We start from the raw sequence: 26,540 nt of genomic DNA, 5'->3' as shown, positions 1-26,540 counted from the left end.
TAGATTTTTAAAAAAATCGTAATCTAATTATTTTTTTGCAGTTTTTTTTGGAAGATTTGAAAAACTAATAGATTTAATAAAGAATTTTAATTAAAAATAATTGAAATGTAAAAATTTCCATTTCCATTGATTTTTATTTTCATGAAATTTTCATTTGAAGACTTTTCATTAAAATTTCTCAGAGAATTGAATTTATTCCAAATTTTACAATTCAATTTCCCCAAAACTTGATTATTAACAAATTTTCATAAAATACTTTTAAAAAAATCAATTATTTTCTATAAAATTTTTTAAAAATTTGAATTTTTTATAAACATTTTAATTGTTTCATTTCAAAAATTTGCTTATCACAAAAAAAATTTTTTAAAAATAATTTTTTGAAGTATTTAAATATAGTTATTTTTAACACTAAATTTATTTTTTACAAAATTGAAATTAGATACATTTTTTATAAAAAGAAAAATTGTATTTTGCTGCAATATTTGAAAGGTAGTCGAAAAAGTCGCATTTTTTGAAAATAAGTCGAAAAAAGTCGACTGTTTTAAAAATAGTCGGAAAAAATCGTTCTATTCGAGGCCTTTTAACTGTTTAAAGATAGATTTTTAAAAAACCTATTTCTAATAATTCTAATTTGATTTAAATTCAGTTTAACTGATTTTTTAATTTAATTAGGTAATTTATTTTAATTCAACTTTTAAAATTCCCCATTTCCTAAGTATGGAAATTTTCTTAGCAAATTTTACGGAAAAAATTTCTAAAAAACCTAATCACGAAAAGAAATTTCCTTTTTGCAAAATAAAAATACTCGATTTCAGTCGATAACAATCTAAATCGATACAAACCAAAAAAAAAAAGACGTGTGGAATCGAGAACATCTAAAATTGATTTTTAAGTGTCTCCTAGAATTCAATTCAATCTACTGTACAACATCAGTTTTGCAGAAGAAACAAAACGTGAAATTTGCAATTTAACAACGTTTCTGTCTCAATATTTTATTATTATTATAATATTGAAAAGTCAGTCCAAAATCGAGACTTATTTTCAGTTCGATTTGAAGATGAAAAAAAGAAAGAATTTCCATTAAGTCTAGAAACCAACGATAAGTACTTTAAAAACACAGCTATCATTCTCTTTCAGAAAAAAAAGAAGAAGAAGAAGAAGAATGATTAAAGTTTTTCTTCACGGAATCTACGGGAATGTCGTTTCGTTGTTGAAAAATATGAGAAGTAAAAGAAAAATGAAGTCATGGCACGAGAAATGCACTAGTTCGGAATTTTTTCTTTCTTGACCTTATTTTTGGAATGTTACGAAATAAAATAATAATCGTGTGTTTTAAATAAATTTCAAATTTAAACAATTTTCAATATTAAACATTTTTCAAATGTTTAAACTATTTTTTCAAATTTTAAGCTCATTTTGTATTGATTGCCAGAAGTAGATAATGTTCATTTATTTTTGAGAAATACTTGCAGAAAAGAAAGCAAGAAATATAAGAAGAAATTTTTACGAATGGCAGTGAATTTGGCTTTCAATTCTCTCGGATTTGAGCGCAAAAAGGGGAATTTCAGCAATATTAGATTTCTAATTTCATTAAAAGAGATATTGAAAAATTTGAAGGCGCATAGGTAAAATCACTATAATATTTCAGGTTTCTTTTCTCTATTCTCTAAAATTACTGAAATTCCAGTAAATAAAATGTGATGAAAATAAAATTGGTAAAAATGCATTTCATACCTTTAGATAAGCCAGTGCTATGACAAGAATTCCCTCTCCAATTCAGAAATACTAGGTTTTCGATTACGACTTATTCTACGATTCGCTTGCAATGGAATTGTTATATCCTGACTTTGTCCATGAACAGGAATATCTAATATTGTTTCTCGATGTTCACGTGAAATACTATCTCTATCTCTATCGAATTTGACGGGCGAAAAGCGTACTCGTCCTCCTATTGATATTTGACTATCTTTTGCCGACACATAACTTGAATCCTCTGATGTCAATGAATCTGGTGGCGTTGGATTTGTCGGTGTTCCCGAGCCGGAATTATTTTTACTTGCAGTCTTATTTGGCGAATTATATGAATAATTGGATCGTTTTAAACTCGATCTTAATCTTGAGACAACTTCCAAATTAGCCGGTCGTTCACCTGAATTCGTGCTCGATTCATGGGAATTTTGCCTCGATAAATATTGAAAGCCATAATCGTGATTCAATAGATTTGGACTATTATAATTTGTAATACTCGAAACATTACTGTGTCGATAGTAATGATTCGGTGAATATAGAGAATAATCTGATTCGTCCTCAAGACGAAATGTTGGATTTACATTACTTTGGCTGGATGTACTCGCATTCGAGACATTTGACGAGGTACGATGATGAGTGTAGGATGGCAATCGAGGACTTGGTCTTGCCGAACTACTTATGCTGCTGGGATTGTCATAGGCGTGCGGGAAGTCCGAACACTCCAGCATTCTGTCGCTGAAAAGAATTTTTTATATATTTATACATTTCGAATTTACACTTTAAAAAAAAAAATAATAAATATTAAAATAGAGTCAGAGTTGACAAAAAAAATTTATTTGGTTTTCCACTGATATTCAAATAGAATTTCGATTTTTTCCCTGATATTTCACTTAAAAAAAATAATAATAAAATAGAATCAGGGTTGTCACAAAAAATTGATTTATTTATTTAGTATATAAACGGGCTTATTACTTTTTTTATGAAAAAAGATAATTTTTAGAAATGAAAACTGGAATTAAAACTTTATTTTTAAAATAAAATTAGTAACGGCAAAGAACTACATATTCTAAATTACTTTTAAAAATTCCAATAAAATTTTTTTAAATTCTCCGACAAAAGTAAATTATTTTTTAAAAACTTCCAGAAAATTTCAATTATTTAACAATTTTTCAATTTCATGTTTATGAAAATTCAATTAATTTAAAAAAAAATAGAACGGAAATATTTTAAAACAATTAAATAAAATTGTCCAAAATTTAAGCTTTTGAAACAAATCACATTTATCGTTAAATCAACTAATTAATAAAAATTTTAGTTGTCATTATTTTAGATTCAATTTGGAGTATTTAATGTTTTTTGAAACGCTAATGAATATAAATACATTTTGAATGAAAAATTCAATTATTCACCAATTATAAAATTTAAATTCTTTGAAAATTCGATTTTTCTAAAATCTCTATTGAAATTCTTTAACAAATTTAATTATTTTCAGTTCAATTTCAAAAAATTTCATATCCTTAATGAACCTTTTCTTTTAATTTAAGTATCTGTAAATAATTTAATTAAAACTACCCAGAAATCTAATTTTTTTAATGAAAAATAAAAATGTTATAATTTTTATAATTTGGAATCCAAAATAATTTTATTCTTAAAGAAAATTTTATTAAAATTCTTGAAAATAATTGAATTACAAGAAATTTTACAAGAATTTTAATACAATTTTTAAAAACAATTGAATTCTATAATATAAATTTAATTTAAATTTTTGAAAATAATATAATAGTTACAAAAAATTTTATTAAGATCGTTGAAAATAATTTCATTGTTTCTAAAAAAAATGAGTTTCTTTCAAGGAATTTAATTAAAATTGTATTCAAAACAATTGCATCACAATTTTTTAAAAATAATTAAATTTCTGCCAAGAATTTTATTATTTATGGAAATAATTAAATTTTTGCCAACAATGTCATTATAATTGTTAGAAAATAATGGAATTTATTCGAGAATTTTTATTATTTAATAAAATAATTGAATTCTTGTTTAGAATTTAATTGAAATTTTCGAAAAAAAATTGAATTACTGCGAAGAATTTTATTATTTATGAAAATAATTGAATTCTAGCAAAAAATATCATTAAAATTTTTGAAAATAATGGCATTTTTTCGTGAATTTTATTATTAATTTATAAAAATAAATGAATTCTTACATGGAAAATAGAATTTAATTGAAATATTCCAAAACAATTGAATTACTACGAAGAATTTTATTATATTAATGAAAATAATGAAAATAATTGAAATTCTTGCGAAGAATTTATATAAAATTTGAAATAATAATTTTAAAAAATTGTAATTCAAAATAATTGAATTCTTTCGAGAAATTTAATATTGAAAATAATTGAATTGTTTCAAAAAATTTTATTAAGATTTTTGAAAAAAATTGAATTCTTCTGAGAAGTTTAATTGAAATTATATTCTCAAAATAATTTAATATATTGAATTTCTGCAAAGAATTTAATTATATTTGTGAAAATAATCGATTTTTGCAAAGAATATCACTAAAATTTTTCAAAATAATGGAATTTCTTTTAAGAAATTTTATTATTTATAAATTAACTAATTCAATTCTTAGATAGAATTTAATTGAATTTTCGAAAAAAAATTGAATTGCGGCGAAGAATTTTATTAAAATTTTTGAAAATAATTTAATTATTTCGAGAAATTTTATTATTTAGGAAAATAATTGAATTCTTTAGACAAATTTTATTAAAATTGTATTGAAAATAATTGAATGTCTGTAAAGAGTTAAAATAAAATTTTTGAAAATAATTAAATTCTTTCGAGGAATTAAAATAAAATTATACTAAAAATAGCAGAATTCTCATTAGGAATGTTATGAAAACTTTTGAAAATAATTAAATTCTTTCGAAAAATTTCAAAACTTTTTTTCGAAACTTTTTTAGAATTACTATAAAAATTCTAGAAAAATTTTTGTAGTAATTCTAAAAATTTGATATTTTTTTCAGTACTTTTTATGAATTTCCCTGATGAATTTTATTATCCCCGATTTTTCTGATCTGTGGCAACCCAAAAGAAAAATGAAACTTACTGATATTCCGAAGGAGGATAATATCCAGTGTCCGACGAACGATAGTAGTCCTGTGCGACAAGAGGATACATTTGCTGTCCATAATCTGGCAAAAGATTTCCTCCCATATAAGCCGTTGGTGTTCGCTCAATCCTCGCAACTTCCGAAGAATACGTCTCCTCATTACTTGTACTAGAACTTTTTCTCCTCGGACTTGGTGTTGGTGCATTCGAACCTGTGCTATTCGTATAGTGTTGAGGAGAATCCGTAAATCTTAATGGCTTATCAGACAACATTGCCGGCGACAATCCTGGCGCTATTCCTCCCATGTTACTCAAATACGGTCTGAAAATGTCCAAAAAGATTTTCAAAAAATTTCTTTTAAAAAGTTTTTTCAAAAAAAAAAATTCTTTCCAAAATGTTAAAAAAAGAATAAGAATCTCATAATAATTTTTTTATTTTATTTTTGTTAATATTTAATTTAATATTTCTTAAATTGTATTTTGTCAAATTTTTAATAAAAATCTAAAAATTAATCTAAAAATAAAAAAATAAAAAAAAATGTAAAGAGGAAAATGAAATGAAGAAAAATACCTGTAATGTCGTGCAGGCCCATGATAAGTATTATGAGGATAACCACTAGTCGAACTAAATTCATACTCAGGACCCAAATAACCAGAATTTCGATTAGAACCACTCTCGGCAGGAAACCACCATCTCGACGATTCCTCCTCGTCATTTAAATTTTGCTGTAAACGTGGATGAATCGGAGGAATATTTGACATTCGAATATCATAGCCAGCCGCTGTCCATCCAAGTAATGCTGCCACATTATAAAGTGCCAATTCAATAATATTCAATTTTGGCCTCTTATTGTCACCATTATACAATGTGGGCAATGGTATTGGCATTGGCATAATATAAGGTCCCGTTAAACCCGGCTTCACTGGATAATCCGTTGACATCCATTCACCCGATAAATCCGGTTGCACTCCTGAATAATCTAAAAACAAAAACAATAAGTATTTGCATTTTGAACAGAAAGCAAAAATATCAAAAAATGGTTTATACTCTTTTTCAACGAGCAAAAAGCAATGATTCATGAATTATCAATAATAATAAAAGTAACAAACAATTTCTCAACTAGAAAAAAAAATATGATCAAGAAAAAAAATCTATATCTACTTAAAAGCGATGTTTTATAAAAATTACAATCGTTTATTATTATTATGTATAATAAAAATTAATAAAATTCGTTGCATGCAAAATTTAAAACAAAAACTAGTGCCACAATTTCTATTATTATTTTCTTTTATTATCTAGAATGAAAAATTTTATCGATAACAATGAAATTTATTTATTGAAAAATTCATCTTACCTGTCCATCGGAAGGGAAATTGTTTTTTCGATCTAGCAAATTGACTATATTCTTGATTTTTTTTTCTCAAAATAAAAATTATATTCTTGATTATAAATGTATATTATCAGATGCAAAGGAAGTGAATAACGTGACATATTTTTTTAAAGGGAAACTCATAAATAGACAAGAAAGAAAATTAATGTGAGAAGGGTCAATTGCAATTTTCATATTAGTATATAAAAAAAGTTGCCTTTACAAAAGAATAAATATCCGCAAAAAGGATATTAATCTATGCTAAAAAAAAGTTCATGCAAAATACTCAATAACAAACCATAAAAATCGATTACTCTAGAAAAACAATTTTTGTTAACTCTGAAATATAGTGAGTTAAAAAACGACACAAAGTTTAGTATCGACAATAATTAGTCACTTTTAATCAGTCATTATTTAATAATTTTTTTCGAATTAAATAATTCGATTGACACCTCTGTTATTTTTTTATTAAGACGACAATAAATACAGATTAAAACGTTATTAAAATATATTTTCAGACATAATTTAAATAACGTTTCATTTAATTTATTTATTTTATTGTCGTCTTTAATATCGAGTGTCATTCACTAAATAATTAAATAATTTCACCGACATTTTTGATAGTAGTTAAAAAATCCACAGAACATTGAAATACGAAACAAGATTTCGAAAAAATGTGAAATAAAAAAATATTCAACTAAATTTTTTAAATAATTTTACAGTTAGTGACATTCGACAGAAATAAAATATAGAGTCAAATAGAAATTTCCAAACACTAACAGAAGCACCTAGAATAAGAAAAGAAAGTATAATTTAAATACAATATTGAGTGCAAAGTTCATTAATTATACACAAGCATTCCTCTAAATTAAATAATAAAATAGCTAAAAAAAAAATTTGAAACTAAAATAAACAGGAAAAAAAATTAAATAACAGAAAAGAAGAAATCACAGAAGAGAGAATTTTGGGGAAAAAAAGGAATTACAGAGGAAGTGTCCAAAACCATAGGGAAAACCAACAACTATTGGAAATTTATCTATTCTATCGCATGCAAGGTAATTTTTTTACGCTCGACAGTCGACGTACCCCAAAAATAAATTGCAATTTAATAAATTAAATTAATCAACTTATTATAATTTTAGTCACTAAAATTAGTCGTATTATTTTCTTCTTCGAAATACGCTTCTTTTCCGGTAAAAATATTTCAGAAAATAATTTTCTCTCGATATTTCGGTTTTTTTTAAATTATTTCATTTTTGTCAAATTATTTATTCATTATTATTGACAAATAATTTCACGTTTTTTTTGTTAAATTACATTTTTTTTTTTTTGCTTCTAATCCGAAAAATTCAGAAAATTTGTCAAAAATAAATTTTAGTAAAAAGATCATTAAAATTAACAACAAAAAAAAGAATAATTAAAAATTTGTAAAATTCTGAGTAGTTGATGCCGAGCGTTAAAAGGACAGAAATCTAAAAAACAAAATCAATGTGTCCAACTCAAAAAGGTTTTATTGAAAAAAAACTATTTCTAATTACAGGTATGTGCTGTGTTCGATATGCTATATTCGTAAAAATAAAAATTTCTTTTCTTCAATAATTTAAAAGGTGAATCACTACAAATAATAATAAGTAGAAAAATTTCGCTCTAAATTTCCAGTTACATTTTCTCTTTTTCTTCAACAAAAAATAAAACCACAATAATCTAAATCTAAATGTAGTAAGAAAAATTGGTCGACTATTTAATATTATCGAAATATTAAATTATTTATATAATAATATCATAATTTATTCAAATTTCAAGACCACATTGAAGAAAATCGGTTAAAAAAATTAATTTTGAAAATTTGAACGTATTCAATTCAATAAATTCTAATAATTTAAATAATTATAATTATTTAGATTAAATAATTAAATTTGAAACATATTTCCAATTGTTTGGTAATTATTTTCAATAAGGTCATTTTCGTCAGAATCTTTCATCGTCAAAATTTATTTTCTGCACATTTTACTCTCAATTGAAAATTACAATTTACATAGAAACAAAAATATTTCATAAAACACAATTAATTAAAATCTATTTTGTGAAAAATGAAATTTAGAAAAAAATTAAATATTAAAAAGAAGGAAAATATGAATTTGATAATTAAAATTTAAAAAAGTGGAAATAAAATCGAAGAATTAAAATTCAAAAAATTAAAATTAATTCAAGAATTAAAATTGAAAAAGGGAAATATATTCAAGAATTAAAATTCAATAATTAAAAATTAAAATAAATTTATCAATTAAAATAAAGAAAATTAAAATAAATTCAAGAATTAAAATTAAAAATGGAAAATAAATTCAGGAATTAAAATTACAAAAATAAAAATAAATTCATCAATTAAAATAAAAAAAATGAAAATAAATTCAAGAATTAAAATTGAAAATAAAATCAGTAATTAGAATTTCAAAAAAACGAAAATAAATTCAAGAATTAAAAAAAAAGTTGAACTGTAAAGAAATCGAGTGTAAAAATTAGAGTATTTTGACATCGAAAGCTTCTGCAATTAATAACCTGATTAAAAACAAATTTTGTCATCGTTAACATCTGAAAAAATTATTTCTTAGTGGAAATATCGCTCCAGGATTTTAAATACAATGGATTTAAAGCGTTTTTGATATTTTTATCAGATTTATTAGCGGACTGTTAGCTCTGTTAGAGTGTTATGTATCCTTTACGTAATTATGGAAAAGAACCAACACCAGGAAAATTGAGCTTGCATTTTTGTCTTTTTTTTTTTGTTTTTGTTTGTTTGCTACTTGTTCAGTCAAACTTTGGGAGCTTCTCAGTTTCTCCATTAGAATAGTTAAAAAATAATTTTTAACAGTTTTAAAAGAGTCTTAAATTAATTTTTAAAATTACTTTTCTTTTTTTCTTTCATTTTTTCAACTTTTATCATTCCGTTAATCACTGCACCAATTTTTTCTTCTTTTTAAATTAAAAAATATTGACCTATATGGCAGCTTGTTTTGGTCCCTTATCGAATTTTATTATTATTTCCAGTACATAATGTACCCAAAACAAATTATTCATTACGCAATTTTACTGTCTTTTTTTTTTGTTTTTTTTAATTCACTTTCATTCGGTTGAGAAAAAACGAGAGTGAAAAAATGTTGTAAATTTTGCATAAAAGAAAATGGAAAATCTTTTATAGCGACAATTTTTTTTTCTTTGAAATAAATTAGGTGCATTTTTCAAATGTCGGTGCTGTCTAAATATTTATATAAAAAAGGGGAAAAATGAAACACATATCGAGAATATACAATACAGGCATGCATTAATACTAATCACACAGTAAGAACTGATATTGTCAAAATCTATCCTGTAAATTCTATCAAAGTCAAAAAAAAGGAAAAAAAGAATTTTATCACTGAAAAAGCGAAATTAATAATCACAAGTCTCACAGCTGGTAATTTAATAAATTAGAATCTAAGTTTTTTTTTGCTCTCACTAAAGAAACAAATTATCTTAATTTTTATTTTCCTTGAAGGAAATAACTGGAAATCAGCAATCACATCGATTTTTATAATTAAAAATTCATTAGTCTACTTACTATCTATTTACAAATAAATTATGCGCAAAATATAATTTTAACTTAGTCCTTAAGAAATATACAAAATATTAAATATCAGCAAATGTATTTTAAAAAATAAAACTAAAAAAAATGAAACAAAGAAAAAATAAAAGAACAAATTTTAAAAAATAAATAAAAATAAATAAAAATAATAAAAATAATAAAAAAATTAAGAAAGAAAATATTTTATAGAATGAGAATTCATAATTCGTTTGATTTTAATCAACTTTACTAGAATTAAAGCTTTGAATTTAGTATTTTAATTGCAGAAATAGTTTTTTATTCTACAAAATATACGAGTTTTAACTTTTAAAATAAAATTTTTTTTCTAAATAGTATTTATAAATAAAAAGTTTTGAAATTTATTTCATAAAAAGAATTTATTAATCTAATTTTATGATTAAAAAAATTTTTACAAATATAAATAATTCATTTAATTTACATTTCAAATTGAAAATATATTTTCTCTAAAGATTAAAAAAAATATAAAAGCTAAAAAAAATAAAATAAAATTCAATCAAACAATAACGTTTCGAACAATTCTGTCGCATTTAAAAATTCGTTTTCTCCTCGAATCGAAATTCATATAATTTTTATAAAGTTTTCACAAGAAAATTTAAAATTCACAACAAAAAAATTGTTTCTTTGTCTCGAAATATAATTTTCGTAAAATTTCAATTTATATTTTAACAAGATTTGAAATTCATAAACAAAATTGTTTCTAAGTAATCGAAATATAATTTTCTAAAAATTTTCTTCTTATTTTCAAGAGAAAATTTAAAATTCATAAATAAAATTATCTCTCCGAATCGAAATATAATTTTCATAAAATTATTTTATTTTCCCAAGAGAATTTAAAACTCATTAAAAAAAATTGTTTCTTTGAATCAAAATATAATTTTCATAAAATTTGCATTTTTTTTTTTACAAGAAAATTTAAAATTTATGAAAAATATTTTTTCTTTAAATGAAAATGTAATTATCACAAAACAAAATTTTAATTTTATTTTAATAAAAAATTTTATGAACATTATATTTCGGATCAAAGAGATAATTTTTTTATGAATTTAAAATTTTCTCGTAAAAATTATATTTCGATTCGAAAAGTCAATTTTTTTATAAATTTTAAATTTTCTTGTGTAAAATAAAATAAAAATTTTATGAAAAATTATATTACGATTCGAAAATTCGATTTCTTTTGGTAAATTTTTTATTTTCTCATGAAAGTGAAATCGAAATTTCATGAAAATTATATTTCGATTCAAAGAGAAAGAAAGAAAAATTTTTATATAATAGAATTTTAATTTTATTTTCACAAGAAAATTTAAAATTTATAAAAAAAATTGCGTCTTCGAACCGAAATGTAATTTTCATAAAATTTCCATTTCATTTTCACAAGAAAATTTAAAAATACTCAAAAAATTGTTTCTTCAAACCGAAATATAATGTTCATAAAATTTTATTTTTCTTTTAACAAGAAAATTTTTAATTCATCAAAACAATTTAATATCAAACAGGTATTGAAAATCAAATTCTTTAATATTGAACACAAAAATGGTTAAATAAACAAAATTTTTCAAATAATGTTTCCAAATTAGATAAATAATTAAAAATAAAATATTTATCTTGAGACTGACAATCTAAAAAGTCATAAATTCAAAAAAAAAAAGAGTAATTGACCAATTTAAACATTTTTTCAATAATCGTTTGTAATAAAAATATTTTATAATAAACATTTAATAATAAAAAAATAAAAAATATTTCATAATATTTTTTTCTTGTAATTTATTTTTGAAAAATAATTTTTAAAAAATAATAAAAAAGGATAAAAATAATAATAAAAAAATATAAAGAAAATTTATAACTCTGATCCTAAATTTTCCATTCAAAAATTTTTACTGATCTCTCGTCCCTTATTTGAAAATTCTGTCTGCGGACAAAAAATAAAGCCAGTTGTGAGACTTGTAAATGTAATGATTGATCGAGATCAAAATTTGATCTAATTAAAAAAAAATGAGAAAAAAAATGTCTACAATAAACATTACTCTTTATTTACGTATACTAATCTCCATCGAAATCACTTACGAGTGGAGTGGATGTTTTCCTCGGAAAGGCCTGCTATGAACAAACGTTCATTCGTTACAAACTATCAAACTCTCAAAATAAAAAAAAAACATTTCATCGTGCAATTATTTTTCTAGATATTTTTCGAGATATTTTTCAAAATATTTTTCAAGATCTTATTCAAAAGTTTCTTCAAAATGTTTTTTAAGATCCTTTTTAAGATCATTTTCAAGATACTCTTCAAGATCTTTTTCAAGATATTTTTCAAGATATTTTTTTTAATCAAATATACGCGATTCCTCTCTCTCTCTCTCTCTTTCACACACGCACACAAACACTTTTTATTTCTTGTTCGTACGAAAGAATCTCTGTGTATTTTGAAAATGTGGAGAAGTCGAATTACTACCCTCGGAACTACGACGTGGAAAATTTAACGAATCACTAATTATTTCGCAATTAAAATTTGTCGGCTCTGACTTTTGCCGCCGTTCAAACTCCTGATTATTCTCAGGCCTCGCGATCCTCTCATAATCAGTTAAATTATCCGTGCTTTTAAATTTTGGACTCAATAGCGCTTTACTTTCAGAATTGTGACTAATTTGAAATTCCTCATAATTCGACCACGTACTCGAATGATGTAATGTACGTTGATCGGTATTTAATTTCTTATCAAAACAAAATGTGAGAGAATTTTTCGATTTGAAACTATCGTTTGAATGATCGTCATCGAGATTACAGAGCGCGGCCTCAAGACATTCAAAATCAACGCCTTCCCGCGAATTCGCAGCCAGGAAACGTGGCGTTGACGAAGAAGAAATGTCAATATCGAAATTTTCATTTCTTGAAAAAGTACTACTACTATTACTGTCCTCGAGAACGCTGTATTCAACTTTTGCGGAAACTTTATCGTCTAATGTATCCTTACTACCCCACGCTCTCATTTTACTGAACATTCTCAGGGGACTTTTCGAAAGACGTGATTTATGACAACGTTTCATTCCAATTGAATTTTCCGGACTCGATTCCAAACCGTCAACATCATTAACACGAACAGTTATCGAACTCTTTCTCTCGACACTATGTGAATTCAATGAACCCTTTCGTGAACCTGATGGCGAACGGAAAAATTCAGCGAGCGAACTGAGTCGCGATTCAGAACTATCACGTCTCTTTGATTCCTTTGATTTACTTCGATCACGTTTTTTCACTCGTTTCGCAGTGCCAACGAGAGTCGATGCAACGCTATGTACAAATTTTGTCGAATCATCGCGTGAATTTTTTATTATACCTGAGGAATGTCTCGTTGAGCGATTAAATTCTTTATTCTCGCATTCACGTGAATTCGATAAATCAAAATCTATTGTTGTCGTTGTTGTTTCTTCAATATCGTCATTATTTGACTCGATTCCAAATTCGGAATATTGTTGATATTGTTGTTGTGGAATGTCACAAGCTGTCGCTTGATCGTCAATTAAATTATTTGCGGAGGAATACAATTTTTTTGAGATGGGGTTACCTATTTCCTGAAGAAGTGGCGAGCGATGCGCGTTTGCAAGCAACGCAGTACGTAGTGGAGTCTTTTCAAGATCTGGTGCGGAGCGCGACCATCTTTTCCCACCTGGTGATGCGGGATTTGGTGGCTGGGAGATTATTGCACCGCGTTCACGTTGATGAAGTGTTGATGGTCCCCAGGTCTTACCCTTAACTCCATCGGCTGGTACTATAGGGGAAACAACAAAAAAAAAATTCCAAAACACTACTTGCTACTGTACTTTTACTACCTACTTTTGCTGCACACACTGTCGTCTTGAGTTGCACATCATTTTAGCTCGTTGTCGACAATGATTTTCAGCAAAAAAAAAAAAATAATAAAGTAAATAAATAAAAATAAAACAATAACTAAATATATTTTGTTTAAAAATATACAACTTTCAGAAAAATATATGAATTCAACAAAAAATTTAGTGAAAGCAACAAAATAATAAAAACAAAATTTGTTGAGATGAAGAGAAAAAAAAAGGTAACATTGGACTTTTCACACCATGCTAGTAGAGTGTAGATAGACATTTTCAAATTCAAACGAATCTACTAAGCACGAACAACACGTCTTTCAAGGTGTCAAAAGTAACAATTCCATAATGCTCAGTGAGTGTTGAATAGACAGCCATAGGTCATCAAATATGTAGCGAGGAATTTTGAGAAACTTTAATCCACGAATAGATTTTTTATTTGAAATTTCTAAATTTCATTCTGCTTAATTATACATTTATAAATTAAACAATAAATTACAATTAATAATATTTTTAAATCTAATATCAAAGAACAATTATTTTTTATTCCTCAAATTAAAAAAAAATAATTAAAACATTTTACCATTTGAGGAGGAAAAAAATGTCTCGATTATAATTATATAATTTTGTTAATTGTAATTTAAACTTAAAGCAATTAATTTCAAACTTAAATTTATAATAAAGAAAATAAAACATATTTTTTTTAAAGTTCTAATTAATTTTGCTACATTTTTTTCTACTTATGGCTGTCTACATTAAACACTGACTACGTCTACAAGTCAATGTACAAATTATTTGCAAATGCAATATTCAATTATTATTATTATTGCAATAGATTATAATTATTAACTTTAAAGACCGAGTAGTAAAGGCCTCGGATCGATTTTAAGGCGCAAAAAAGTCGCTTTAGACGATTAAAGATTTAAAAAAAAAATTTTTAAAAGGCGTTATTTTATTTAGTGTCATCACAAAAATTTCATTTTATATTTCCCAGAACATTCACTAGAATTAAAATTTTTCAAATCAATTAGTTCCACAGAATTGTTAATTAAAAGTTTGAAAAATTCAGATTTTCAAAGATTTGAATTTAAAACTTTTTCAAAATTTCAATTATTTCCAAAAATTCATGCAAAAATATTCTTCTAATATTCAATTATTATCTAAAACTTTAACTGAAATTCATTATTAAACCAATTTTTATTAGACGATTCTACGAGAATTGAATTATTTATATACAAAAATAAATAATTTATCGAACGATTCTTAAAATTAAATTCTTTCCAACGAATTTCAATAAAATTTTTATGTATAATTGCATTTTTCAAAGTATTTATTTAAAATTGTATTAAAAATAATTGAATTCTTTAAAAACAATTTTATTGTTTATGAAAACAATTTAATCCATCAGAAGAATTTTATTATTTATGAAAGTAATTGAATTCTTGCGAAGAATTTGATAAAAACTTTTTAAATAATTGATTTCTTTGGAAAAATTCTATTTTAAATAATTGAATTCCTGTGTAATTCTTAATATTTTTAAATATGATTAAATGTTTTCGTAGAATTTTATCAAATTTTTTTTAAATATTGAATTCTTTAGGTAAATTTTATGAATATAGTAGATATTGAAAATCATTGAATTGCGAAAAATTTTTGAAAATAATTGAAATTATTGAATTTTGCAAAGAATTTTATTAAAATTCCTGAAAATAATTGAATTTTGCAAAGAATTTTTTTTAAATTCCTGAAAATAATTGAATTTCTAGGAATAATTATATTAATTATCAAAATAATTTAACTCTTTCGAAGTACTTTATTAAATTTTTTAAATAATTGAATTGCAGCGAAAAATTTTATTATTTGTGAAAATAATTGAATTCTTGCGAAGAATTTTAATAGTTTAGAAAGAAATTTAATTCTTATTATGAATATTGTTATTTATGAAAATAATTAATATTTGAAAAGAATTTTATTAAAATTTCTTAAAACAATTAAATTTCTAGGAAGAGTTTATTTATTTATCAAGATAATTGAATTCTTTCGCAGAATTGCGTTGAAACTTTTAAAATAATTAAATAGAATTTTAAAAACTCAACTAATTTTTTTAAAAAAATTTAATTATTAAAATTTTTCAATTAAAACTAATTTTTTTAGAATTTTAATTAAATTCATTCAAAATTCAATTTCTCTAAAATTTCAAATTGAAACCTTTTGATATTTACTTATTTATGAAAATTTTAAACGCAACTCTTTTTAAAATTCAATTACTTTTTAAATATATTTAAGTAAAATTATTCATTAAATTATTGATAATTAATAATTTTATTATAGTTCTTCAAAAATTAAGTTATTTAAAATAAATTATTGTCAGAAATAAGAATAATAGAAGTTTTTGTATTGTAATTCGTAATAATTTCAAAGTTTTTAATGTAAACCAAAAAGAAACACAAAAATCAAAATTATCTTATGAAATCTAATAATTTAATATTTTTCCAATTCTTTTAATAAAATTCCCTGATTTTTCCGACCTATGGCTTAATGTAGTTTAATTATTTTTAAAAAATTAATTATTTTAAAAGATTTGACTATTGTTATTTCCTACATTATGGAAATCAAAATAATTTGCATTTTACGCCAAAAAAATTGTATTTGGTTGCAATATTTAGAAGAAGTCGTTTAAATTTCTTAAAAGTCAAGACTTTTTGTGTTAGAATAATGAATGATTTTAACAAACGCTTAAAATAATAATTGAAACTTGTAAACGTAGCCATTGGTTTTTTCTTGTTGGTGATAAGGAGAATAGTATTTTTGTAACTTACATGCTATTGCTCGGAGTCGAGGAATACTCGGCGAACCAGGCGGACTATTCGGCCTGGAAGGATTTCTATTTTTCCCTCTATCTAGAGCCGTATGTTGCACGGTGATTGTATGTCGAAAATCTGAAACAAAAAACCTATTTATTAATATTTAAATATACAAAATAAATTATTATTAATTAATTTAAAAAATTACCAGACGGTGCACTAATATTGCTCCCAGGTTCTTTTTTATTGAGTTTCAATTTCGATTTCTTGAATTTACCCCGCCTCTTGTTGGGAGTCGGGGTAGTTTGTTGGATAATCATAACGATTAACTCCCGTTCCAAGAGATCGATTTCCCTCTCAGCTAATTCCTGTTCTCGTTGCCTTAAATTTTCCTCATGCTGTCTCTGTTGCACTTGTGCCTTGGTTAACTCTTCTTCCCTGCAGCGCAATTCCTAAATGAAAAACAAAATATTTTTCAAACATGAAGAGAATCTTAACAAAAAAAATTACTAATTCTATAAATAAATACTAAACAAAGTTTAGTGTAACAAAAAAAAATACTACATTGACATGAAAAAGAGAAAGAGGGTCTTACCTCTTCTAAGGAGCGACATTCCTTTTGAATAGCATTTGACAAAATTTAAAATGTTACCGATAATTTGAAACAAGTTTTAAAAAAAGAAAAACTCTTGCAAATATTATATTCCATAAAGTGTGAAAAGAAGTTTCTCTACACTTTGTGTAGAATTTTTATTCTATACTATACTCAAAATAATTTTTATTGTGATTGGTATGTATAGAATAAGATGTAATTCGCATAATTAATAATTATAATAATTCTGGTAATTACTAGCAATAAGTACCTTTTCTTTCATGCGCAATCCATGAAGAACTTCTTCAATCTCAAGTCTCCAATCGTCTTGCATCGTGTGAAATGATTCGTGGGGTGTGGCAGCAAAAGCACTTCTAACATCATCCAATGCTAGTAAAATTTCTACGAAACCTGGTCTACAGTGGCTGTCTGACGACCAGCAGGCTGCAAAATTCATTTTCCAAAATTGTTATTTAAAAACCATAATGACAAAAAAAAGCTCGTATCGACTTTAAAGCGTAAAAAAAGTCGCTTTGATCGGTTAAAGTTACAAAAAAAAGGCGAAAAAGCCGTTTATTTTATTCAGTGTTGTCGAAAAAATTTAATTTTCTATTTCGCAAATTTCTAAATTCAATTCTATGATATTAAAATATGAAATTCAATTATTCAAATATTTCGTTCAATAAATATTTAAATAATTAAACTTTTTCTTCCACCTTTGATAAATATTTAAATACTTATTACTAATTTTTTCACAAGAATTAAAATTTTTAAATTAAAATTTCAATTTCAAATCTTCTGAAAATCAATTATTTTCTAAAATTTTGAACTAAAATTCTTCTCTAAATCAATTATTTTTAATCATTTTTCAAAAAATCTTCGAGAATTCAGTTATTTAATAAAAATTTTATTTTCTATAATAATCGTAACTGTGACTTTACTTGATTTTATTTTAAAAAAAAGGTATTGGGATTTTGGGAATAATACTGAATTATTGAGAATAAGTAATTGAAAGTATATTAAGAAAATTGATTTTTAAAACAATCAAAAAAATTCTTAAAAAATAGTTTTGCAATAATATTTTAAAATAATTTTTGTAAGATAATAAATTTTTCAATTGCATTTCATTGCAAAATTTATAAATAATTGAAATTTAGTAAACTTAAAACTTTTTAGAATTAAATAATTAATAAATAGTTTAATTGTAAATCTATCAAAATTAAACAATTTTAGATTTCATTTGGACCCTTTTTATAATTATTTACACTGCGTTAAATTAAAATTCTATGAAAATTTGATTTGTTTAAAGTCTCTAATAAAATTATTTAACAAATTCAATTATTTTTAATTCATTTTAAAAAAATTTGAATTAATTTAATAATTCTTTAATAACATTTTTATAAAAATTCAAGTATTTATAAGAAATTGAATTAAAATTTCACAGAATTTTAAATAGAATTATTCAAAACATACATTATTTTTGGAATAAATATTTAATTATTATTATTATTATCATCTTCACAGCAATTAAAATAAAATAATATATTTTAAAAATTGATTTTTAAAACATAATTAAAACAATTCTTAAAAAACAGTTTTTTAATAATATTTCAAAATAATTTTTGTAAAATAATAAATTTAGTAAACTTATTTGAAAATAATTGAATTTAAACAAATTTTTAATTCATTATTTTTTGAAGATAATTGAATATTTAAAAATTATTATAAAAAATCCTAAGAATTAGCTTCTTAAAACTATTTTAATAAAGTTTTCCAAAATAATAGAATTTCTTAAAAAAAATTTTGATAATTTAAAAAATTAATTAATTTTTTTTAAGAATTTCAATTAAAACTTAAAAAAAAATTGATATTAGAATTTTCGAAAATATGTAATTAAAAATATTAAAAATAGATTTTTAAACAATTATAATGAAAAAAAATCCGAAGAATTACTTTTTTAAACAATATTTTAATAGAATTTATTAAAGTTAGGTAATTTTCATTAAAGTTTTATGAAATCAATTGTTTTCAAAATTTGCAATTAAAATTCTTCAAAATTTGATTTTCAAAAATGAAATTGTCCAAAATTTAAATGATTTCAAAGCTTTTTAATTGTATATTTTGAGGATTCAATTATCTTAAAAATATTATTCAAAAATATTTTTTTTTGAATGATTTGACTATCTTTTTTTACTAAAAAAATCGAAATAGGTTGTATTGTATATTAAAAACGACGTATTTTGTCGCAATTTTTGAAAGAAATGTCGAAAATATCCCAGTCGAAAAAAAAGTTTTTCCAGTTGATTTAAGTAAAAAAAAACAAATAAGCAACAGATAATAATTTAAAGAACGACAAACAAAACGTTTGTTTGTCAACCAAATTTTATTAAAATTTAAAAACTATTTTTTATTATTTACCTTCCATGAGAAATCTCCATGGTTGTGGGCAAGTTGAGGGTATTGGCAAGGTAAGTTTATTCACAGCAACTCCGTAAGCAACTGCTAAGGCATCTATGCCTTTGTATGGCGTTTCTCCAGTTAAAAGTTCCCACAAAAGAACACCGTAACTGAAAAAAGAAAGAAAAAAATTAAGTAATTAATCCAAAATGCCGAAAAATCGAGACGAATTTTAAAAATTTTTAAAAAGAGTGAAAAGAGTAAAAAGTAATTTATATTATTTTAATTGACTAGGTAATTAAGATATTAATTAATTAAATATACCTCCAAACGTCGCTTGCTTTACTGAATGTACTTTTTTTGATAACTTCTGGTGCCATCCAAGCATAAGTGCCAGCTGCCGACATACGAGTTGTTTTGTAAACTTCTCTTGCCAATCCAAAATCCGTTATTTTTAATGTTTTATATTGAAGATCGTCGTTCTCTATCGGTTCACTAAGTAACACTAGAAAAGTAAAACATTGCACACGTTTAGCAAAATAATTCCAATTTAATTTTTATATAAATAAATAATTTTATCACTCGGTCGTCAATATAATAAAAAAAATTAAATTAATGATCACTTCGAGTCAAGACGATGGAAAAAAAAATAAAAAAGCAAACTATTACACCTCGACTCGAAATGATCGTCAACTTTAATCTTAATGCTTAATTATTCAAATTATTTGTAAAAAATTGTTAAAAAATGAATCGGAAAATAATTACCATTGGAACTTTTCAAATCTCTGTGAATAAGACTAATTGGAGCTTTATTATGAAGATAGTCCATTCCTCGAGCAATTTGAATTGCCCAATCGACAAGTACATCTGGCCTGATCTTCCTACCGCTAAGAACCCTATTGAGACTACCACCGCGAGCATATTCCATAACAAGACACATGTTTGGCATTTTTAAACAAACTCCCTCGAGCTGCACAATATTCTCGTGCTTAAGGAGCCAAAAAAGTTTCGCCTCCTGTCGTACATTCTCCAATGTAACACTAGGCTCTTCATCTGGATCTTGGCGCGCCGCTTTAACAGCAACTTCATGTTTCTGCCAAAATCCTCTGAAAATTTAGAAAAGAGAAGAAGTATTAAAAGAGAGTAAATCAAAAATTCTATTTATATAATTACGAAATTGTTCATTTCTTCCATTCTACTGACCTGTAAACTTTTCCAAATCCACCGACTCCTATCACCTCTTCCAGTTGCAATTCTTCGAAATCAATTTCAACAGGATGAACATTATCGATCACCGATGATACCCTTTCGATTACTTCCGCTTCAATGACAAAATTTGCCGGGAAAATGCCAACTTTTCCCCGGATCTTCCCAGTCCACCAGCCTTCATCACCAGAAATCTTTGAATCCTTGGATAAGACCTAGAATAATTCAAATTTCATTAAACTCTTATATTCATTTTCATAAAATTGATTTCTCTCTCTGAAAATCACTTTTTCTTTCGTAAAATTAACTCTCTGAATTAATAAATTTATCTCAATTCATAAAATTAATTTGCTGAATTAATAAATTCATCTCGATTCATAAAATTAATTTCATGAATTAATAAATTCATCTCAATTCATAAAACAAATTTCATAAATTAATCAAATTTATTCTAATTCATAAAATTTCAAGAATTAATAAATTCGTCTTAATTTTGAGAGTAATTAATATTTCAAATTAAAGGCGAAATTTTGTTTTAATGTTTAATAATAAATGTAAATGTATTTAAATTTCCCTCTGACTTCTATGAGGTTTATTAATGAACCAGTTTATAAATAAATAAATATTAGAAAAATATCGAGAGATTTAAGATTGTCTTAAAATTTCTATGAAGTATTTTCTTATGCATTCTGCAGCTAGATTGTGTAGGCATATTATTTACTAGATGCATAGATAATTTTACATTAGTCGTGAAAAGGATACTGTGAAACATACGTTTATTTACATAAATTAGAATAAATGCTCCTTTTACTATTAAACTTACTTCTCTGTATTTTGTCGCAGTACTAGGAAGTGATTGCATTAAAAATTTAAGAAAGGTCTAGAAAAATTATTCTTCATTTGAATTTGAAAAATTAAAATCTCCCTTTTGAAATTTATCTCTACTTTTCTGAATTTTTATTTTATTTAAGGTAAAAATAGGCAAATAAAAAAAAACCAAAAAAAAAAAACCAAATAGAAAATTTTACTTTATATTCGGATTTTTTAGAATTTTAATGCAGAAATCTATTTTTTTCACAATGTGAGAAATTATCGAAATGGATTTTTTTTAATACTTTCAGTTACTGTACCACTTTCGAATCCATGTTCACGATTACGTAAGACTTATTAAAAAAATGGTATTAATTTTGTTTAAATCGTGAGCAGAATAATCCGAAAACTCTGTAGAAACTTGAAAATATTTTGAATTTAAAAAAAATTTGAATAGAATTTCAGGGTTGCCATAAAAATGTAGTTTTGTTTTTCCCTGACTTTTCCTTGATTTCCAGACATTTACGAATTTCATTAATTCTAAAATTATTCCAAAACATCGATAATTCTTTTTTAAATAAATATTTAATCATTATTATTTTTCCATAAAAATTACGATTTTCAAAAAATTCAAATTAAAATCTTTTGAAATTCAATAACTTATAAGAATATAATTCTTTATATTTTATAACAATTCAAGATGTCCGAGTGATAAAATCAATATATTATATAATAAAAATAGTATTACTGTAATTTTTTCAAAATTATTTTCATCATTTCAATTTAATTATTATTTTCTAGAATTTTTAGATAAAATTTTCTTTAAATCAATTATTTTTAATAATTAATAGATTATTAATAAAAATAATTGATTTCTTGCCAAGAAAATGTATTTTATTCTACTTGTATTAAAGAAAATTAAAATTCTTTCCAGAAAATTTAGTTAAAATTGTAATAAAAGTAATTTAATTTACATAAAGAATTTTTATTAGAATTTTTAAAAACAATTAAAATCTTTCGAGGAATTTAATTTAAATTGTATTGAAAATAATTTAATTCCATTGAAAAATTATAATATTATTAATAAAAATAATTGAATTTTAGAGACGAATTTTATTATTTATGAAAATAATTGATTTCTTGCCAAGAAATTTATTTTATTTTATTTGTTTCAAAGAAAATTAAAATTCTTTCGAGAAATTAAGTTAAAATTGTAATAGAAAATTATTGAATTCTTTTAAAGAATTTTTATTAAAATTTTTAAAAACTGTTGAATACTTTCAAAAAATTTCATTTAAATTGTATTGAAAATAATTGAATCCCCGTGAAGAATTATATTATTAATGAAAATAATTGAATTCTTGCGCCGAATTTTGTTAAAATTTTTGAAAATAATAGAATTTCTGCGAAGAATTTTATTATTTATGAAAATAATAATTTAATTTCTGCAATCATTTGTAACTTCTCCTACATTCTTTTGGTAAATTTTATGAATATATTTAAATCAAACTCAACAAATTTTATGAGTATAGTAGACATTGAAAATCATTGAATTGTGAAAAATTTTTGAAAACAATTGAAATTTAACCAAGATTTTTATCAAATTTCTTAAAAATAATTGAATTTCTGCGGAGAATTTTAATATTTTTGACAACAATTGAATTTTGCAAAGAATTTTATTAAAATTCCTTAAAATAATTGAATTATTTTTCAATAGAATTTTAATACAATTTCTGGAAAGAATACAATTATTTTAAAAAATATTAATTAAATTTGATTTTCAAAATTTTTAATAAAATTCCTTCAAAAATTCAGATAAAATTCTTTGAAATAATTCAATTATTTTTATGAATTGAAAAATCCTTCTCAAGAATTCAATTATTTTCATAAATAAGAAAATTTTTCGCAAGAATTAAAATATTTCCATAAATAAGAAAATTCTTCAAAGGAATTCAATTGTTTATATAAATAATAAAATGCTTCGGAAGAATTCAATTATTTTCAATACAATTTTAATAAAATTTCTCGAAAGAATACAATTATTTTTAAAAATATTGTTTAAATTCAATTAAATTTTAAATTTAAATTCAAGAGTATTAATACAAATTGTTATTGTTATTTATGAAAATAATTGAATTTTGCGAAGAATTTTATTAAAATTCTTAAAAATAAGTGAATTACTAGGAATAATTTGAAATAAATAAATTGAATTCTTATAATGAATATTATAATTTATGAAAATAATTGAACTTCGGCAAAGAATTTTATTAAAATTCCTTAAAATAATTAAAATTCTAGGAAGAATTGTGTTATTTATCAAGATAATTGAAATCTTTCGAAGAATTGGGTTAAGACTTTTAAAATATATAGTTAAATATAATTTTAAAAATTCAACTGTAATTTAAATAGAAATTGAATTATTAAAATTTTTCAAAAACTAATTTCTTTAAAATTCTAATTAAATTCATTTTTAAAATTCAAATTCTCTAAAATTTTAAATTGAAACCTTTTGACATTTATTTAGTTATGAAATTTGTAGACACAACTCTTAAAATCCAATTAATTTTGAAATATTGTAGTAAAATTATTCATTAAATAATTTATAATTCTAAAAATTTAATTTTTTGCATTACTTCTAATAAAAATCCCTAACTTTTCCCTGATTTCTCTGCTATCTATGGCAATCGTGAATTTAAAATAAAAAATGAAGAGTAAACTTTTCCCAAAAAAAAGCGATTAATTTAATATGCAAATAATGTTTACCTCGACAGTTTCTCCTCGTTGCAATGACAACTCGTCCTCTCCCTGTGCGACGTAATCAAACTGGGCAGTAAAGAGAGTCGTACTGTTGTCCTGTCGAGATTGAGAGGAGGAATGCGTGCCATGGGAAGGACTAGTTTGTTGTGAAATTGTTCTTGCTGTTCCACCGCTGTGTGTGTCGGATACACTGCTATCTGACATAGTGCTCGGAGTACGACCGTATGAGTAGTTTTTGCTAAAAAAAGAGACAATTAAAACAATTATTCTCATTGCAAAAATGAAAATCACTTTTTTTTCATATCACATCATTTTCTCAATATTCTAAACTTTGAAAATAAACCAGTTTCACGAATTTATTAACATTGAGTTCAAAAAACATTAATTATAAACTGCAATAATTTATTTCTTTTCTCAAATGGCAATTAATTTTAATTTTACAGTAATAGTAAAAATAAAATTTATTTCCCATTGCCTATAAAACACTGGTAAAAAAAATTTTCTTCCAATCTATATTTTTCAAAAAAATGATAAATTCATGAAAATGAATTGAATTTTTAGATTTTAAAACTGAATAAATATAATTATACGAGAGAATGATTTTTCCGTTAAAGTATTATTTATTATTTCCTTATCTAATCTAAAGCTAATACTGAAAAACACCTAACTTATAAAAAAAAGGTACTATTATAGTATTTTCCAGAAGGGTCTTCGATTTCACTCATTAAACTTTAATAAAAGGAAACATTGACTTTTGTTTATTAAGAGAAAATTGGAAAAGGATTCAAAATTTCACTTGTCATTGAATTATTTAAATGTAAATAAATACATAATTATAAAAGGAGAAATCGTAATTCAATACATTACTAAATTACTTTCTTATCTAATCTGAAAATTTATTGTATAAAAAAAATCCACATATTGTTTTCTTTTCTTTTTCACTTCTGTTTACTATAATTTTCGGGACAAAAGTAAATTGTCACCGAGATACAAAATATTTAGTGTTTTTAATTACGAAAAAGAATGAATCGAGGAATTTGATAAAAACTATTTACCTAAATTGTGTGGTGACTCTACTGATGTGTTGATACCTGGGGGAAAGTGTGGCCGTATTTGGATTAAGGGGTTGAGAGCAGCCATTCTCTGAATAAAGTAATAACCGCTCGCTCCGATGACGAGCGTCCGGTTGTCCGTGGTCCATCAAGATAGACAAGCCTCTTGCCGATAGCCCGGCTGGCGGCATATGGCACCGACCCTCTTCTCACCTCTCTTTCTTGTGTATTTTAATTTACAAATCTCTTTGTCAGCTTCGGCTTTATTTGTTTTCCCCTGGCGACTTGTCTCACAAGAATCGTAAACATAAGTCAATGGCACTGACATGTGTCACTTTTGCTCCAGGGAGGGTTTCACCACCACCACACGAATTTCAAATACCAACCACCGTCTCCACGTACATCTTTTACAATCATATAAACATGTTTTATCGAATTTTTCCCGCCTTTAAAGAGCCGACGCCCTAAAAAAATGTCAAAAAAGAAAAACAATAACAATCGAAATAACTTTGCAAAAAAAAAACAATCGAAACAAATTGTGCGGGGATGAATTAAGTATCACTTATTGGTTACCACCACCACTACTTTCACCCTGTGGTGCCCTGTGATACCCTGTGGCTATTTAAAAAATCACTGGTTCCAAAATACCGGCATTTGCATTATCAAAAAATTTTCCAAATTATTAATTAGGTCCACGAAATCACACTGGTCTTTGCAATAAACACAAGGGGGGGAAAACCAAAAAAAGTCTTTGATAAGAAAAAAAATGTCACCCAAAACAGTGTTAATACCGCGTCAGGGTGTGTATACTTTTAACACTCGGGGTTTTCCTCTAGGTCCTGGGTTTACGGCCCAAGCCGTCGAAGGGTCGCCTCCCCATCGACACGGAGTTCTGCGTCGTCCCGCAGAACACACCAATGATCTGCATTTAGCGAAAAAATTAAGCAACACTCACGGCAATAACCTAAAGAACGCCATGTTCATCTGACGCAATTTGACGGCCCCACAGTCGTGTCGTTGACGTTGTTCACACACACACACCACACACCCAACTTTCACACATATGCATATGTTAAGATTGTATATCTGCCCATGATATCGTGTGCATATAGATGTACGTGTGCAAATAAATAATACATAACCCTATTTGAAATTACAACCCACTTTGTTGTATTGCAAATAAATTTTTACGAGTTTCCTCAAGGATATTATACTCATTTGTT

At 24.4% G+C, this 26,540-nt stretch overlaps 1 protein-coding gene across 2 annotated transcripts; it reads right to left on the bottom strand.

The window, feature by feature from the left end:
• Positions 1 to 493: 493 nt before the first annotated feature.
• On the bottom strand, positions 494 to 26,365 carry LOC122510761 (mitogen-activated protein kinase kinase kinase 11-like). Of its 2 annotated transcripts, none has more exons than XM_043625638.1 (13): positions 24,856 to 24,959; positions 24,272 to 24,503; positions 20,696 to 20,913; positions 20,258 to 20,598; positions 19,817 to 19,997; positions 19,514 to 19,662; positions 17,367 to 17,539; positions 16,712 to 16,955; positions 16,519 to 16,638; positions 13,426 to 13,629; positions 5,431 to 5,839; positions 4,858 to 5,181; positions 494 to 2,484 (listed from the first exon to the last, which is right to left on the bottom strand). In XM_043625638.1, exons 2-13 carry the CDS (start codon positions 24,467 to 24,469, stop codon positions 1,752 to 1,754), a joined length of 3,294 nt encoding a protein of 1,097 aa, XP_043481573.1. In that variant the 5' UTR covers positions 24,470 to 24,503; positions 24,856 to 24,959; the 3' UTR covers positions 494 to 1,751. The 2 variants fall into 2 exon arrangements, with proteins under 2 accessions (XP_043481573.1, XP_043481572.1); XM_043625637.1 differs by lacking the exon at positions 24,856 to 24,959 and adding an exon at positions 25,321 to 26,365 and having other exon boundaries at positions 497 to 2,484.
• Between the last annotated feature and the right edge of the window lie 175 nt (positions 26,366 to 26,540).

This window comes from Leptopilina heterotoma, unplaced genomic scaffold (assembly GCF_015476425.1).
Source record: "Leptopilina heterotoma isolate Lh14 unplaced genomic scaffold, ASM1547642v1 Lhet_73, whole genome shotgun sequence".
NCBI classification, from domain to species: domain Eukaryota; kingdom Metazoa; phylum Arthropoda; class Insecta; order Hymenoptera; family Figitidae; genus Leptopilina; species Leptopilina heterotoma.
Note: the sequence above shows the minus strand (reverse complement) of the source record. Positions and strands in the feature narration are given on the sequence as shown.